The sequence below is a fragment of the Gymnodraco acuticeps genome, unplaced genomic scaffold, assembly GCF_902827175.1.
Source record: "Gymnodraco acuticeps unplaced genomic scaffold, fGymAcu1.1, whole genome shotgun sequence".
NCBI classification, from domain to species: domain Eukaryota; kingdom Metazoa; phylum Chordata; class Actinopteri; order Perciformes; family Bathydraconidae; genus Gymnodraco; species Gymnodraco acuticeps.
The window spans coordinates 1,137,880-1,155,426 of NW_022990023.1; the positions used below are offsets into that span (position 1 = coordinate 1,137,880).

Sequence of the window (17,547 nt, forward strand, 5' to 3'; positions counted from 1 at the left end):
TACAGAGCTGTGATATTATGGTACCTTGCTGTACATAAATTACAGTAATTACCTCTATTTTCACACTATTACTGTAGAAGTAATGCAACACAGTAGCCAGTAATTTACTGTAAATATAAAAATGTAAATAATACGATAATATATTGCAAATCTGACTAGATTTTACCATAACTACACAATTCAATCAGCTCAATCAACAAAGAAAATGCCCATTTTAACTTTGTATTACTCCATTGAAGTGCAAAGTACATTTCACAGTGTCTTGGACATGTTGTTACGCCCCCAACCTCTACTCCGCGTAGTGGCTGGTGCTGAGACCCGCAACATGAAAGAATACACGCAATAACCGGTACTTGATAACGAGCATTTATTGATAATCAGCCGTTTGCTCACACAAGCAAAACGGGAAACAAAAAGAGGTCTGGAGGACTGGCCAAAAGGAACAAACAGAAGGAGGGAACCCGAGCCAGCCACACCACAGGCCGTAGGACCCAGAACTTCCCCCCCTAACCAAAAATATATTATAAACCCTATGGGAAACAAAATAAACCCACGAAAACTGGACTACCAGGTCCTCCAGGCTAAACATAAAGACACCTGCAAAAATATGGCCTACAGCTCAAAATGGCAAAGAGGTATTCTAAGGAGAGTGTCTCCCGGCGTTAGGACAGGCGAGACATCCTTCTCCTCCAGCTTCTCTTTATATATACACGGCTGAGTGGAATTTGGAACACCTGGGCAGAGGCGGAGCCAGGGGCAGACCAGGTGCACCTGGGCAGAGGCGGAGCCAGGGGCAGACCAGGTGCACCTGGGCAGAGGCGGAGCCAGGGGCAGACCAGGTGCACCTGCAGCAGGGAGACAGAAAATAAAACAAGGAGGGGAGCACTTGTCTACACAGACATCCACTCGAAATTAACAATTTTTCTGAAGAATGTGCTGACATGGGGGTTTAAATTGCCATGCCTCTTTTTGGCTTTCGAGCCCGTCTTGGGGTTAATGCCCAGGAAGCACCTGAAAACAATAAGCCAAGACAACCATTTCAATTTTACATAGATTTATATGTTGCATCGTTTATTTTAAGGCACATGCAGCAGTGCCCCTTTCAATTTAAGTGAAACCTGCACCAAAGAAAGAAATTAGTATTTAAAGCCAAGCAAGAGCGATGAAAGCAAGAAAATCACTTAATTTGTTGTGTTATCACAGAGGATGGTCTGAATACAGTATTTTACTGTGAAATAATACAGTACCATGTTGTGAAATCCTGGTAATCATTGATCCTGTACATTCACAGTAATTAACTATGCCTGTATTGATTTCACTGTGAAATTCAAAATGACAGTATTATATTGTGAACATTACAGGTAAAGACTGGAAAGTGGTAAAACAGTAATTTATTGTAAAATATTACAACTAAATATTGTGAAATCATGGTAATATTTTACAGTGTAGTCTTCCCGTGAAAGTATAGTTATTTTGACAGTTTTCTAACCTTAACCTATCCATTAACGTCTGACTTCTCTGCCCACATGCCCCGCCTCGTGCAGCATTTTAGCATATTTATATGATTCTCTTCCATCTGTCAGCACAAATACCTACACTTATTTACACATCTGGGAGTATTCCTGTGCAACATATGTTCCCTCCATCTGTACATCCAAACTTAAATAGCCATGTTAATTGCACACGCTCCTGCACTTAAGTGAATATACGCAGCCATGCAAACCGCTTTATATATGAGTCATCTATAGGAACTTTTAAGGAAAATTGGATAGTTAAACAACTCACATTCGACCCCCGAGTTGTGTTATCAACAACTCTGTGGCATAGAAGTGTCAAATAAAAAGAGATAGGGTATGCCCCGATGAGACACACTGCAGCGAAACAGACATGCACCAACATGAAGGAATAGGGGCACACATGCTGGAAGGACAAGACGAGAAGAACTAAATTCCCTTCAGCCGGAAGCTCGAATTTACTAACTAGCCTCACTCTAAGAAGAGACTGGGTCACCCTCAGGAATGATGTACGGCTTTATGAATACTTTATGTGCTCAGAGAATGGTAAGGGCCATAGAAAAAAGCGTTGTGTACCAAAATCGACAGAAATAGGACATTAGAATATTTTAATCAAAGCTCTTGGGTTCCACAAGGCTTTGTTCTGTTAAGACCAAAGTCAGTTTTACACTCTGAGGTCATCTTTCTACAAGACATGACTTGCAGTACACCAAGAAACCACACATTCTTAGAAACCAAAGGCTTTTTTTATGTTATTTGTGAATATGTTATCAGAATATATTTATGTTATTTTATCTATTTAAGTGAAAGGTTTTATAAACAGGCATTGGGGATGAACTGCTCTCCTTTTGAATATTGTTTTAAATATGAGAAAGTATCACATATGAATGAGCTGAAGTGAGTGTGCATGAAACTATGCCTCTTGAAAAAGTTGCTTTAAAAAGAAAACCTGAAGGCACAGTGCCATGAGAGATTAACCACAGCCAGTTGTTCAGAGTGTTGTGACAGCGGGGACGACGATAGGAAAGCTTCTGTAGGTAGATCCGTTAATAAAGGGACAGGCCGCTGCAGCATGATAATTAATAACGCTGTCAACAAAGATAATGCTAATGTGCATGTCAGCAATGTACAATTCTAGAACAGCCGATTAACATTTTGGTCAGGTAGAACAGAAACTGTGTTAGCTGTCAGTGTTAGTCACATTCACACGTTGCTCGGTTGGAGCACTAAACTCTATCTGCTGCCGGTTAGTGCCCAAGGAATGTCCTTCATGAAGAATGGTCAAATATCCCATTATGCCGGGTTCAGGACTTGAAAATGGTTGATGGTAATCTAAGGAGGATCAATGCTGCTCTTAATGCATTGGTTTACCATTCTTCTTATGTAGTTGATAGTCACCATATTGATAGATTTGTCTCTGTTTCTTTCAGGCTCCTTTTTTTTCTTTTTTTCTTGGTTCTCCTTGAAATAAATCTCCTTCGCATTGTGGTTATCCAAGGCTTTCACAAGTGGCATAAAACAAGGCAAAAGTGAGATAGGAGGGAACAAGTGAAATGGGTTATGCCACACAGGTCTGCCATTGTCTGCCACAAGCTATTTATGTTATCCCCGGACATAGATATCATCCTCTGGGAAAGTGTGCCACGGTAATTGTTTCAGAAAGTGAGGCGTTCTCCACCTGCAGGGTATATGAGAGGGTGGCCAAAAATGATCCCATTTGCTTGCACAACTTGTCAACAGCAGTAACAGCTCCCTCTGGGAGTCAGGGGTATATGGGAGAAAAAGAGGCTTATCACGCATGGAACCCCTGAACTGGCTCTAAGTCACATGCAGTTGCTTTAATGATGTCAAATCAGAGAGAAAGAAAGGGCAGCACAGGAAATACTGTAACTGGAAAACCGAATTATCTCATGACTCTCAGAGGGGGTCTCTCAGGGTTGCTGTGCCAGAGCGCTGTCTGGGGCTGTTGTGAGATAATGGTGTTCATTTTGATCATAATAAAGGGAAAGAATTGAGGGGGGGAATTCTTTAGGAAACCATTAATGTAATCTTGTGTGGGATTAATTCTTTAGTGTGGCAGGAGTGCAATGAGGGCCATGCTGGAGTTTATTCACCAAGTGTCCCCTCTTAATCTGCAGTTTAAAATGTAAAGTGTAATTAAAGACACTCTGCCTCACTGAGGGGGGAGAACATCCTGACTGGGGACTCAAACCTGAGTGGGGACTTGCTGTTAAGCCACATACATATCCGCTGCATTATGTATTATACCCACGGCTTATATTCTTTTTTGACTTACATAATCACTTACACCTGACTGTCTTGTTGTTGATTGCGATCACTATAACAAATGAATGCAACTACAATAAAGAAACAAAATGTCTGTCACATAGTTCAACGATCATTTTGAAGATACATCCTGAAGCCACAATTACCATGTTTTATTACCTGCTGATGTACTATTCGTCTTCATTTTTGCAGGGATGCAGTTCTCATGGATCGTCCATTAAGGGCAGCAGCGTGGCACCGGGCACATCGACAGCAGCCCCCCCTCTTCTCAGCAGAGCGCTGTCTAAAGGGAAACGCTTCAGGTGACATGTGACATCCTCTTATTTCCTGTTTCATACCTCTCACTAAATCCAGATACAAGAGGCAGCCAAGTGAGAAATGAAATCATCACACAGAAGAAAATACCGAGCACATTATAAACAGATCATTTGTAAAATTGGTGATTTATGGTGATTATAATCATGAGGCACCCTATTAATATACATTTTGGATACATTGCAAGCTTTGTCTGTGTGCATAACAGAATCACACGTTTTATAGGAGGATTATTGGTTTAGCTTGCTTAATTACATTTATATTAGATTCTTTCAATATAGTTGGAAAAGAGGATGTCTTTATTGACATGTCGGGTAGAGAAAATGAGTCATGAAATGTGTCCTCAGGCAAATTCGGAATTGACTTCTTGCAGACTGAAAGGCAAGAGGAGACGGAAGAGAAGTGCATTTGAATTTGCAGAGTTAAACATTGATCAGACACATTTTCTTTAAATTACAGCAAAAGTCAACAGAATTGACAACATCTTGCAGGGAAGAATCTCATTTATGGTTGTGATCACAGCAGTGAGAATTAATTGCTGTCATTTTAAATCCTCAGAAGAACACAGGGATGTTTTAGAGCGTGCTTCAATGGCCCTACACATATCTGGAATGTTTACAGAAAAGCTTCATTTGCTTTGATGATATGTGTGCAGGCACAATTTGAAAGTTAATGACATTCAGTCACATAACGTGCAAGATGTCATTACTCAAAAATGTATTTCCCTTAGCACCAATTCCACTCATTTTTGGTAAATCGCTAATTGATTGCTGGTAAATGTCGATCTCTCCTGTAATATTTCTATTTTAGGCAGCATTGGAAGCATCTGTGGTTCAGAGCTGCAACTTTTCAGAGAACGAAAGGCTCCACACATGTATTTAAGGTCTTATTACACGCTGGGTGTGTTATATATATAAGCTTTCAGAACTATGTCGGGAGAACATACAGTACAGGATATGATTAGAGGCAGTGATGTTTGCAGAGAGAGGCGGGTGTGCTTGTATGTGCAGGCAGAAGGGGATTTCAGATGTCTATAGTTGACTGTGATGACAACTTCAGTGAAGCCTCCACTGATGCGGCAGTTGTTCTCTGTTTTAATGGGCTGCTGCTGTGTCCAAAAGGTTGTCATGTGTGGCTGAAGAGATGGTGCTGGCTTTTTAATCTCCACAGTGTCCTGCAGGTGCTTCACGGAGAGCAGCTGACAGTCAATCATCTGTTCAGCTTGGTCTCAGAGCCGGACGAGGCAGGGGAGAACTAGACGGTGATGGATGATGTTGAGATGCTTTCAGCTATTGACCTGAGAAAAGAGGACCATATTTTGAGCTATCAGGAGAAATTCCCTATAGTGCATGTCAATAGGGCCCATCAATATTGCTGCAAAATGTTACTTGTGTATCCCGGGAGTTGGTATGAGCATGTGCAGATTGATCCACATGCATGGATGCACAGTATATGTGTCGGACTGGGATTGACGATTAAGACATCATATAACATCAGTGAAAATATAGACACAGCCTGGTCTGAAACCAAAAGGAATAACAGTCTGTTGGGATGCACTTAGTCATGTGTGCGCTTTGAGCTTAACGCTTATCATAGCAGGCTAACATGTTTTAAATTATGATGCAGAAAGAACTTCTAACTCCAATGGGAATAATAGTTTTGCGGGTATGTTTGTCGCCATGGTGGAGCTAAAAGTATTAAAAGTCATTTAGATTAGTTGTACAAATAGGCCTCTCTCATTAAAACGTGCAGAAATGTTCTTAATTTGCACACAAAATAAGTCCACATGCAAAATAACCTCCAATTCATGACACGTGACATTGCCAATGTAGTTTTACGACTGCATAAACTGAATGTCACTAAATCAGATTTATTTTAATTTGACATGCAATTGCCCACTATTAGCAATCAGCTTACACCCCTATACAAGGAAATACATTTGTGTAGATGTTTGTGATTGAGAGAGTGTTGATATTGCTGTAAGAGAGAGATAGTGCCCACAATAAGTTTTTCAGTTTAGGATTTTCAGCATTGAACATTGGCTGCATTTGCACAATTTCATGGTACTAGAGATGGTTGGGGGTAGCCATCATCATAAGTACTGTTTGTGAATGAGGCCCATTGTCTGTAAACCAACATTTCATTGCAATCCATCAAGTGGTTGTTTTTTCTTGATCAATGACTGACTTTTCTGGCATCATATTTCGGGCATTTATGAATTTACACTTTCTATGTAGCATAGTGCTTGTTGAAGAAATCTTCAATTTCATCTCCAATGTTGGTAAGTACTGAATGAACTAGCCAGTGCCGGTTCAGTCTCTGTTCAGTCTGTTCTCAAGCATACTGTATTTCCAAATTGCCTTGCCAGCTAAATCCGATGGAAATAGCTCCGTCCAAGTCGATGCATAATCACCACACTGCCAGTATTCAATCAATGTTTTCATGTATGCTATTGTTGAATTTGATAAATCACCAAGTTTATATTGTCTTGATTGGATTATGAGGAAATTGTAAGCTAATCAATGTGCACAAATTGAGTCAGTGAGCATGAATTTTTAACATGCTGACATGTGGTTCTGTGGAAAAGTGTTGTACTTTGTCACATAGTCATTCTCCATATGTCTCTTCTGTCTAAAAGAAGCACAAACATAGAATAACTCATTAGAATTGTTGTGATTGGAGATAAGCCGTGGCCTTTTAATTTCAGACCTTTAACATTTGACTTTCAATAATTACAACCGCCTGGTGATATAATTCACAAAAACATATTTGATTTTTCCAGCTTTCGGTTAATCCTAATTAACAAAATCTGCATACTAATAGCCAAAAGATATGACATAATTCAGATGTATTCATATCAACTTTTTACAACATCAGACGATGCTGGCAAACTCTAGATCTGACATTAGCCATGCTTATTGTTCCACAGACACAGACATTTGGAAATTATGATTTAACTGAATCATTTTCCCACAGCGTTGCGGTAAGCTTTTAATTGATAACCAGTCATCTACTGGAATGCTTAGTTTGCAGCATGAATTAAAAGCATTGTGGCAGTTCAGGTAAAGGACAAGCTAGAAAATATTTGCACATCCACTGACCTATTGTTCATAAAATAAACATAAGCAGGTAATGAAAAAGGCTGCCACGCTGACATGTATTAAAAATAAAACTGAAAATGATATACGTCTGTATTTCATAATCCCACACCTTCTGTGGGAGTTGTATTTCTCTTGCTATGTATTGATAGTGAAATATAACTTTGATTCACATTTGATGTCATGGCTTTAATGCTGCAGAATTGCATGGATGTGCTTTGAAGTCGACCACCTGCTGCCTCCAGAACAATTTAAAAACAGTGTGCCTCGGCAGGAAGCACAGGCTTTAAAGAGGGTAGCAGGATGTAGATTTTTGTTCTCGTTGAGAGTAGAAAAAGGAAGAAATGTGCCCTTGCATATTCATTTCATCAACAGTGTCGAAATCAAACAGGTCAGGCAGGTCACAAAGAGAAACATTTACTGTAAGTGTTTTGTTCCAGAAGCACATTCAAGCTTTGTGGCTCTGCAGATGTCGGTTGTTCATGGTCATTCAGGGTCCCCAGAGGATGAATGATTAACGTGATTCTCTTAGTATTCTCCTAAAGCTACCATGAGGTTTACATGTATCTTGTGGTAAAAGATATTCAATGTCAAAAGAGAATTCATTGCAATGACGTTGGTGATATTTTGACTTATCATGCAAAATGCACTTTTGTACGTCTTTTATACATGAATATGTGTCCCCGGTGTGTCAGGGAACTCACCAAGTGTCAGAAAACACAACCCTCTCTCTTTTCCTCGAAACCCAAATCTCTAAAAACGGGGCTGCAACGGATCTGATATAGACTGATACAGATTTGAAATATCTCTGACGTCAGAAACAAGGAGCTCCGCCTATATGGGCAACTCTCCACCTATCAGGAGAATGAGAGGTTGCGTGGCATGGTAACAGCATGGTAACAGCATGGTAACAGCATGGTAACAGCATGGTAACAGCATGGTAACAGCATGGTAACATGACGCTCGTGCCTCGCCCCCCTCCTTTGCAGCGGGGCGTGGTCAGCTGCAGCTCATTTGCCACAGAATCAGCCCTTGCAAAAAAAAACAGGGCTGGAATACAGCAAATTGAGCGAAATGAGGCATGGCTAAAATGCATGATCTGTTTGGTATTTTGAAAAGAAAACTTCACAGACATGTTTTATATAGGTATGGCCCTACAATATATTATTAAAATATAGCATGATAGGTCCACTTTAAAGTAGCCCCATCAACAGGTCAAAATGTCCCCAATTCTTTGATTTATGATCAAACACAGTATCCGCAAAACTAACACCAATGAACCCAAGCTGTGCTTTATTTGTCTTTTTAATTAACAAATGTTATTATGCTAACAGGCTCAACTGATGAACATAGTGAATCATACCTGCTAATCATCATCATGTTAGCATTGTCACTGTGTCATTTGCACTCCTTACTGGTAAATTACTATTCTTTTGACAACCCAATTATAATGTTTAGACTTCAATACTAAGGTCATGAATGCACTGAGTCAACTAAGTGTGAAATATGAAGCTTTTTTCCTACTCAACACCCAACATCAAACAGCAACGTCCATCCAGTCCAGTCAATGATACATCAATGAACACAGTAGATGAGATAGATTTGATACACTAAATTAATTAGTGAGTGCTGTTTGATTTTATGAAACTTTTTAAAGTACTGTGTTAAATCTGTAATATTCACCCTCTTTGCTGGTTTCATTCTGGTTACAGGAGTAGCTCCCTTACTCTGAGCCCTGCCCGACAACGGAGGGAGAATATATACTTCAGGACCCCACCCGTTTCCAGAGGAAAACATAAAATATCGACCAATCTCATTGATGGATCCAGAGGGGCTGGTCACGTCTACAAACACTTGCAGGAGGATGAGTCTCCAGACATTGAGTTCATAAGAAGGTGAAGTTTGTTCTTCCTTTTGGTTAGTTTTGTCATGTTTGTTATACTGTATCCTCCCTGAGGAAATTCTCTTTGGTCCTCTATAAGCTGATGTCAACCAGCCAGTGTAGTGATACTGACCTCCCGGACTAACTGGGGATAACTTTGAGTGGCAGGAGGATAATTTGGGGAGAAGGAGTTTATGACTGAAATGCTCAGAGTTCAAATCTGAGAACTGGCTTATGAAATCTGATCAAGGGAAATAAATGAGATCTGCTGCGCCCTCCTTCAACTGGGACTGTCACAATTAATTTGGAAAACACATTTGATCCGGACCGCTCAACAGTATCATGGAGCCGGGGAAGTCCAAGAAATGAGTCTGAGTGTAATCCCTCCGTATACCAGCTATTGGGTTGATGGTGTGAATGAAAATGTGTTTCATCCGCAGGGCTTTATCAGGGTTAAATGCACAACAATGGCGCCAAAGCTAATTACCAGATAATGCATAAGTTCAAAAGATGTCCAGAAAGGGTTGATTTGAGATAATTATGAGCATTATGTGGAAGCCTCGTGGGTCGCATATCAAATAAATAATTACATTTTCTGCCGCCATTTACAGGATAAATATGGAGCTATTGGGTGACTGTAGCCTTCTAAAACAAGGCTGCAAATTGAAAATGCTTAATATCGGGCGTTGAGACATCTTGAGTTCTCCACATGCTCATCCTCATGTCGAGTAAGGACAGCGAGCTGCCCTATTTTCATGGCTATCACTGGCGCTGTTTCAGGAGGCATTAAAAGCAGGGAGCACTGTTGGCAGAGCCATTTCTCAAAAAGTTAGCTATCCGGGGGCTTAAAATAACTTACACATTTTTTAAAGTACAGTCTTATAATGCTCAGTGGCTAGAGTTCAAAAGGATAGCGTGATGTGAAATCCTTTTCTGACACATTTGTGATCAAAGAGCCGTGTTCACCCCGTGTCCTCAAAGATGGAGGTGATCCGTGTGGAAACAAAAGTATTTCACATTCAGTTAAAACTTTTCTTTTTGCCTACAGATGAATGAGATTGATTGTTAAGTAACATGCATCACAGCTTGAAAATGTTCATTGAAATGCTTGTTTCCCTAAGTAGAATAATGAATAATGTCAATCAGTCCCGCTGGCATTTCCTCTCAAACAAGTAACACTACAAACATTGGATTCGTTTTTTTACAGATGCAGGAGAGAGCATCTTTAAGCTTGAGTAAGGCCGTCCTATTTAGCATATGACTCAGGAACAGCCTAATTTGCTGTCAGTGTGTGCAAATGAGCGATGGCACTGTTATCTGGAGCGTCTGTTGTTAAAGCAGTAGTGTCCCTCGTGCATTACACACACTTAGAAGTGTCTATCGCTGTTTCTCTTCACATCTCATCCTGATTGAGCGCTACAGTGGCTTGTAAGATAAACTGCAAGCTGCCAACCCCTTTATGTGACCTATTTCCATAATTTACATTTTTAAACAAAGCTCCATGGAGCTCAGCAGTTCTTTCAAATGGTTGTGCGGGGAGATCCTCCAGGAGCAGCTTCCCTTTTCACAAACACAGAATAACAAATAAACAAACGACTACAGAAACTAATGAGAATTGTTTGTTTTTTTCCAAATCACAGAGGTTTGTGAGCTTTAGGCAATTTAACCTACCACAGTGTTTAGGAGAAGAGATTAAATAAGAGGGCTCCTGATCTTCTTGGGGAGACGCTTGTACAGTTAAACTATTTTGGATCTCATTAGACATTGATAATTCCCTTGCAGATTCTTCAGTCGAGTGTATTTTTCTGGCCTTCAGGAGGTTGAAATTACGTATTTCTCGACTTACCATCCACACAACAAGCTACCAAGCTTACAGCCCCCCCTCCTCCTCCAGCCCCCACCTCTCCCTTGTTGCCATGGATACACACTCTCATCTCTGGAAATGAGAAATGGGAGGTAGAAAGGAGAGTGAGAGAACAAGAGAGGGGAAAGTGAGGAAAGAAGGGAGATTGTGCAGAGATGATGAGAGTGCAGCGGAGGAAAGATGGAGGCACAGAGTGCGGAGGAAAGTGTTTTAAAACGAGGAAAGAACACAGCAAACAAAGAAGTGGATATGTTTTCTATTTTCAGAGAAACACATCCCCACAGAGGATTGTCAGTTTCATTATCCACTGTCAAAACATATATTTACCCATCGCAGATAAGGACAGAATTGAAGGCAAATTTGCTATGGGAGTTATTTTTGGATATGTATTTTGATCCGCCGGATTTACCTCCAGCTTGCATTTGCCCTTCTAATACCAAGGGAGGAGAGGGGAAAGTAATTCAATTATTTAAACTTGGTTATGCTACAAACAGTCTCTGAAGGCTGACAATAAAACTGCCTGTCTCCTAAGGCTTTGCCGGGGTGATTCTAAATATTAATTGAGTATTCAGTAACAATAATAACTCTTGTGCACACTCAACTCATACACAAACTTACCAACTTGACTCTGGAGTTCTCTGCTCTTTCATACTGAACATGACGCTTATGTTTCGTGATACATGAAGTCAGGTAACATCTTCATGCCAAATACTGCTGAGATGCTCACACCCATGAATATAGCTACATTCACCTAAAAGCCCCCCTCTGGACAAAACACCCAATAATATCAGTGACAATTGGCCTTCATTTCCGGGACCCCATGCTCTGCAGTGGTAACAGTATTTGTTCTCTCCAGATCAGATTTTCAATAATGATATTTCCTATTTCTGGTGTGATGCTCACATCAATATATAGGAAATAAAATAAGCAGGAATTTGAACAATTATCTATTACTGTGCAAAACATTCAATATACTGTATTATGCTCTCAATGCCACAGTCAGACAAAAATAATATATACTCACTGATCATAACGGAAAAAAAGCAATTATACTGCCAGAAATATAATAAAACGGTCTCTTTCCATTGATCCAACTATCCCCGAATCTGGTTTGAGAGTCTTAAAGAGGGTCTTAATAAAAAACAGGAAAAATAAAGTACATCTCCTTCTAGCAGGCTTTCACAGTGTTTAAAGAACTTGAGCCTATTTTGGTGGAAAAAGGGTCAATGTGTGTTCTGTGAGGTTATGTATCCAAAATTAGAACACACATGTTCAAGAAAACGATTTTTTTCCCCCAAAAAACTCCCACAGGCTGGGGTCAGGAATCCAGCAGCTGTGTTGCTAAAGCTTTAAATCTCCGATAAGGCAGTCATGAGAGAAGGGATTTTTCAGTTATACATTCATGTGGAGACAATACAGACTGCTCATGCCGAGGATTATAAATAATTACACAAGATTATGAAAGAACAATACATAAATAATAATTTGGTGGGGAAATGGAATGGTGAAAAAGCACAAAAGAAGTGCGGCTTTATCTCTGTTTTATATTCCTCACCCTTGTCTCTCCCTTAGGAAATAAGTGTCTCTGCAGAAAAGGTCACAATTCAAATGACTTGGTCTCTCTATCTGACCCTGCCATTTCTATTCTCTCCTCTGCCTAAAGGTGTGATTCTGGGAGTGGAAAGATCGGCCCCCTCCTGAGCAGGACTTCACTCTCCCACTTCGCAGCCAGAAAGGGATGGACCGAAGTCCCAAGCACCCGTCTGGATAAGGGAACAACCTACACTCCACCGTACCTGCACACCCGTTCTGTGCCAATCATCCCTTCTCTTCAAGCATGTGACCTCGAGGCGGGGAATGTGTTCACGAGTGGGCGAAACCAAGGGGGGCTACTGAAGTGGCGTCCCGCACTGACTGGAAAGACAGCCATGCCCAAGAGCTCTTCTCCCTCTCCACCCTGTGAGACTGTGGTTCTGGATCCTGTAGTTATGTCCCGCGGTGTTAGCCCTCCTGCCACCATCACCGTCACACTGGGGTCGGAAAAGAATCTCAGCTCCTCACAAACCGTTGAAATTACACTGGAAATAGAGCAGGAATTAAAACATAAAAGCCTTTCCACCACCATAAAAATGTTAGGGTCTCAAAGCGAGGTCCACCGCGGTGGCACAAACACTCTCGAGGCCGGAGCTGTGCAGGAGTCCGAAGGGAAAAGTGTCCAATATCCAGCCAGAGTTCTGCACACAGGCGGTGGAACCAGAGGTTTGAAGGCAGCAGGCCAAAGAGAAACCCAGGGACGGTGCCAAGGTCAGACGTCCCTCGTGTACGGAGGCGCAAACTACTCCTTGGCCACCAAAGGACCCAGCTGCAGAGGAACTGGAAATGCTTATGCCAAACCCTCTGCAAGCTGATTGGATTAACTCTGTAAAGCTTCAACAACACTGTTTCCAATAACTGTATACCTTTGCCGGTGGCACAGGATGTTTAGCAGGTGGCAACATCTGTGTGGCCAAACGGACCAATAACAGATGGCCGACGATTTTAAAACGAACACGAACACGAACAGATTGAACTGCAGACGGAAAAAATATTGACACTGCAAAAGACTTGAAACAAAGACAAACAAACACACATTGTGAATAAATGTGACTCAATAAGGAAAACAAAAACCGCGACTTGAGTGGGAGCTTGACTTAAACAGTGTATTGAAAAAAATGCCGCTATTTAAAAGGAGCTTCTACTTAGAAACCAAAATAGTGTGTCATCTCTATGTTGTTTCTCTATTGTAAAGAAATGAAATTATATATGTCATATAATATATGTCATATAGACGTATATATATTTGACATACAATTGTGACAAAATAAAGACTAAGATAAACAGTGTTAAATAAGGGCTTTGTTTATCTCAAATCATTTTTAATTTCATGACGTAAAGAATGTCTTTGTTTGTGTTTCTAAAATGCACATTATTTCAGTTGTTTCTTTATCTCCATGACAACAGGTAAAGATGAAAAAAACACAATATACCAACAAAGGCAATATCTGAGTGGAGGATAATAGTTAAAGGTTTGGAGATGGAACGCTAACACTGTTTATGAGAATTTCACCTTATACTTATTTCCCATGATGCACTTTAAACTGTATCCATAGGCTATAAACACTAAAGGAGATTAACTGCACTGTTTGGAATTATAACAATGGCCATGAGGTTTCTGGATGGAAATGAAGCAAGCCGAGTACAATTATTTAGACATGCCTCATTTACGTCAAATTCAGTATATGTGAGTTTCCTCCCTTTCAGGTTCGCAATGACTGCTGGCGAGGTAAGTTATACACGACTTACAAATGAGTATTATTGAGACTTCTTCATCCCTACTCTGTAGAATAAAACCATGTTGACTCCATAAGAAGGTTTTTATGAAGATGAAATTGAACTTCATTGATCTCCGAGGGGAAATTGTGCCAAGGCAACTGCGAAGGAAAGATAAAATTACCATTAGTAGAAAATATTTAGGATTCTAAATACATTCAGTGACTAGACATAATTCAACACATTCACTAAATATGAATCATTTTAAGAGAGACCATGACATTATATATTGTGGTTTTGCATTGCAGGCATCTTTTAACAAGAGATTATAGTATGCTTTAAGACTATCCTCCATATGGCTACATCTGACATGTCACCATACACTCGTAGTGGGCAGGTGCACATACATTATAATATTGCTCCTTAACTGCTGGATTTGTACATGTAGAAAAGCAACCGACCATTTGATCCCCATATGAACTTGACAGGTGATATATCAAAGCTTGTTGCCAATGTCCCCTAGTAGCCCAAAAATACTTGATCTGATATTAACCTGTGAAAGCACATCATAAAGTAGAGACATTCGTCCTGAACAGCACTGTATTCTAGTCTAAACACTATATGTGCATTGACACAATGACAGATTTCTAATGAGAGGCAATGTAGATTTGAATAGGAAGGGATCAGTCTTAGATCACAGTTTGCACGAAAAGCTGGGGAAACACCTTTTGAAGCACTAGTCGAAGGAATGCTGACTAACTGGGCCAAGGAACCAGAGGAAAACCCGCCTGAAGCTAAGGTGACTTTGTGAACTGTCGCTGTTAATCAAGACACAGGAAATGAGAACACCGTGAATGAGCTACAGTACAGCCAAGGTTCAGTCAATGGAACAGTGACTTTCATCTCACATTGTTTCACATCGTTTAGTCCTGTATTAGAAGTTCAAATACAGATATTCCAAGATATTATATGTTTTGAAAATCATGAAAGAGTTTCCACTTTTATCTCAATCAGGAGAGATTTATTTTTCGTAGAAAGATCGTAGAAATGTGAACAGTCTTTGGGGATTGGACCACATCGTGATATGATGTATCTTATGGATAAAATAGGAAACCCCCCATCCCAGGGGATCACTTCTGATAAGCTTAACCTGGGCCCTGGAGGTGGAGGGGTGGAGAAGAGTTGCAGCCATTACACTTAAAATGACAGCTGATGGCAAGAGAGAGGAGAACAGATTTAAAGTTTGTGTGCACAGCGATGATTGGCTGTAGGAAATCAGAGCAAAATGCAGTTGGTTAGCTAAAAGACTGACGCCCTTGATTAGCTAATTGGAGGCAGCTGGGCAAGTGAGACAGAGATTTAATTTAGAAGGCAGTCTTCCTGATTGAACTTGCTCTGAGTTTCATGTCAATAGAAACAGGAATTTTAGCCCACGCATAACAATTGTGGGTCTGTTTAGGCACAACATGAGTGGATGCTGCTGACTTTGTGAGGGGGTGGTAACACACAAGCAAGGACAACAAACATGAAGAGTGTTTCTATTACCTGAAATGAGCCAGGTTTTGTTGGGGGTGGACTCTCTGGCCATTTGATTAATCCTCATCGTTGTTGACTCTTATTTTTCTGAGGAATGTCACACACACACACACACACACACACACACACACACACACACACACACACACACACACACATACTGCTCTCCCTCGGTTAGTGTGAGAGGACTACTAATGTGCCAGAGGTGTGAGGGGACAGTGAGGTTCCCGCCAGATGGCATGAAGATTATGAGGCCAGCATGTGTAATGCAGCACAACCAATGTGGATGTCTGCTAACATCTATCACCAATTCCCCTCGACGTGGGATATCAGGTCATATTTAGCATATCCAGTGGTAGTGTCAATACAGTGGCAGTTTATATTCCTGTAAGGAAATATGGTTTGTTGCGTGACGACTCGGATGCCATGAGTGCAGCACATGTATCAGTTCAAGCGGGATCTCTTGTTGTACAACCATCAAATCGACCAAAAAACAATGAAACATAAAGCTAATCTGTCTGTGCACAATGTGGTGGGGCTTCTCTCTAACACTTATTTTCTTGCCATCTGCCCTGTACAATATATATGTCATTGTCCTGTGTGGGAGGAGAGGTGGGAATCTATTGGCATTCACAGAATAGCATAAAGTGTGTTCTTTTAATATTTAAAAATAATTTCATAAGAGCAATGGTTTTTAACTTTGCTACGGGCATGGCTCTTGGGATGAAAATGTCAGTTGCTATCTCCATGATGGGGCTCACAAAAGTGAAATGTCTCATCAGCTATTGAAATGTGTGAAGAATATTCATGCCCCTTCAGAATGAGTTATAATAACTTCCCTTAACTTTTAATTAAGTGGCATACCAAAGACATCAGCCTCAGTTGTGTTAAGAGCGAACCTTTCTCAAAAGTTAGCATACTAAGATTTTGCCTCCATTGTCTGTCCCTTTGTAGGCGACTGCTTTTACCATAAGTGGTTTGTCTCTGTATGACTCTTTACAACAGTATAAAATCATGAGCCAATAGAATACCTTTCTGTTTCAGTCAGAGAACCTTAAAGGACCTGACATTTACCATTGACAGTTTTGACAGCTGATTTTGTTTCTCTCCATTTAGTTCCACTGGCTGGCAACAAAGATAATTCATTCTGAGCAAAAGTGCACATAACTATATAAGATACTTTGGTTGCTTTCCCTTTTCATAAAGCTTAAAACACAATGCAGACTAAAGCATGTTTTTGATTCTGTAAAAAGTTCATAATGTCATTATTGGCATTCAGTGGTGGTGGGTCAAACTTGACATGAGCTCTTGAATGCCAATAAAGAACCAGCCTGCCCATTTTGTATGGGCTTTCTGAAACCACAGTGCAAAAGCCCTATGCATTTTGAGACATACATCATTAAGCATACCATCAGGGAATCATATTTCCATGTGTTTAAGTTTGCGCTCACACTAGCCAGCCCAGACATATGGACGAGGGAGAACTAATTAAAACATCCAAAAAACATCCTGTAAAATTATTCTGTTGGGTTCTACTACTGCCCTGCGGTTGGCAGAATACATGTTCTGCTTGCAAAGAAAATACCTCGTGCCTCAAGTAGTCACATCGAGAGTAATGTCCAATGTGGGTTTTTTATGAACGTATGAGCTACTGATACATTTATTATAAAGCAACTGATATTTTAATCAATTCTTACATGATGCAACTGCTTGGCTTGTGGCTAAACGTGTCCTATGTTAAAT

At 40.4% G+C, this 17,547-nt stretch overlaps 1 protein-coding gene across 1 annotated transcript in view; it reads left to right on the forward strand.

The window, feature by feature from the left end:
- nrg3b (neuregulin 3b) overlaps nucleotides 1-13,831 on the forward strand; it is a 215,413-nt gene extending 201,582 nt beyond the window's left edge. The window contains exons 7-9 of the mRNA XM_034214835.1: nucleotides 3,993-4,102; nucleotides 8,926-9,108; nucleotides 12,623-13,831. Coding sequence (XP_034070726.1) covers nucleotides 3,993-4,102; nucleotides 8,926-9,108; nucleotides 12,623-13,367 — 1,038 coding nt within the window. The 3' untranslated portion in view covers nucleotides 13,368-13,831. The remainder of the gene's footprint in view (nucleotides 1-3,992; nucleotides 4,103-8,925; nucleotides 9,109-12,622) is intronic.
- Nucleotides 13,832-17,547: the final 3,716 nt, after the last annotated feature.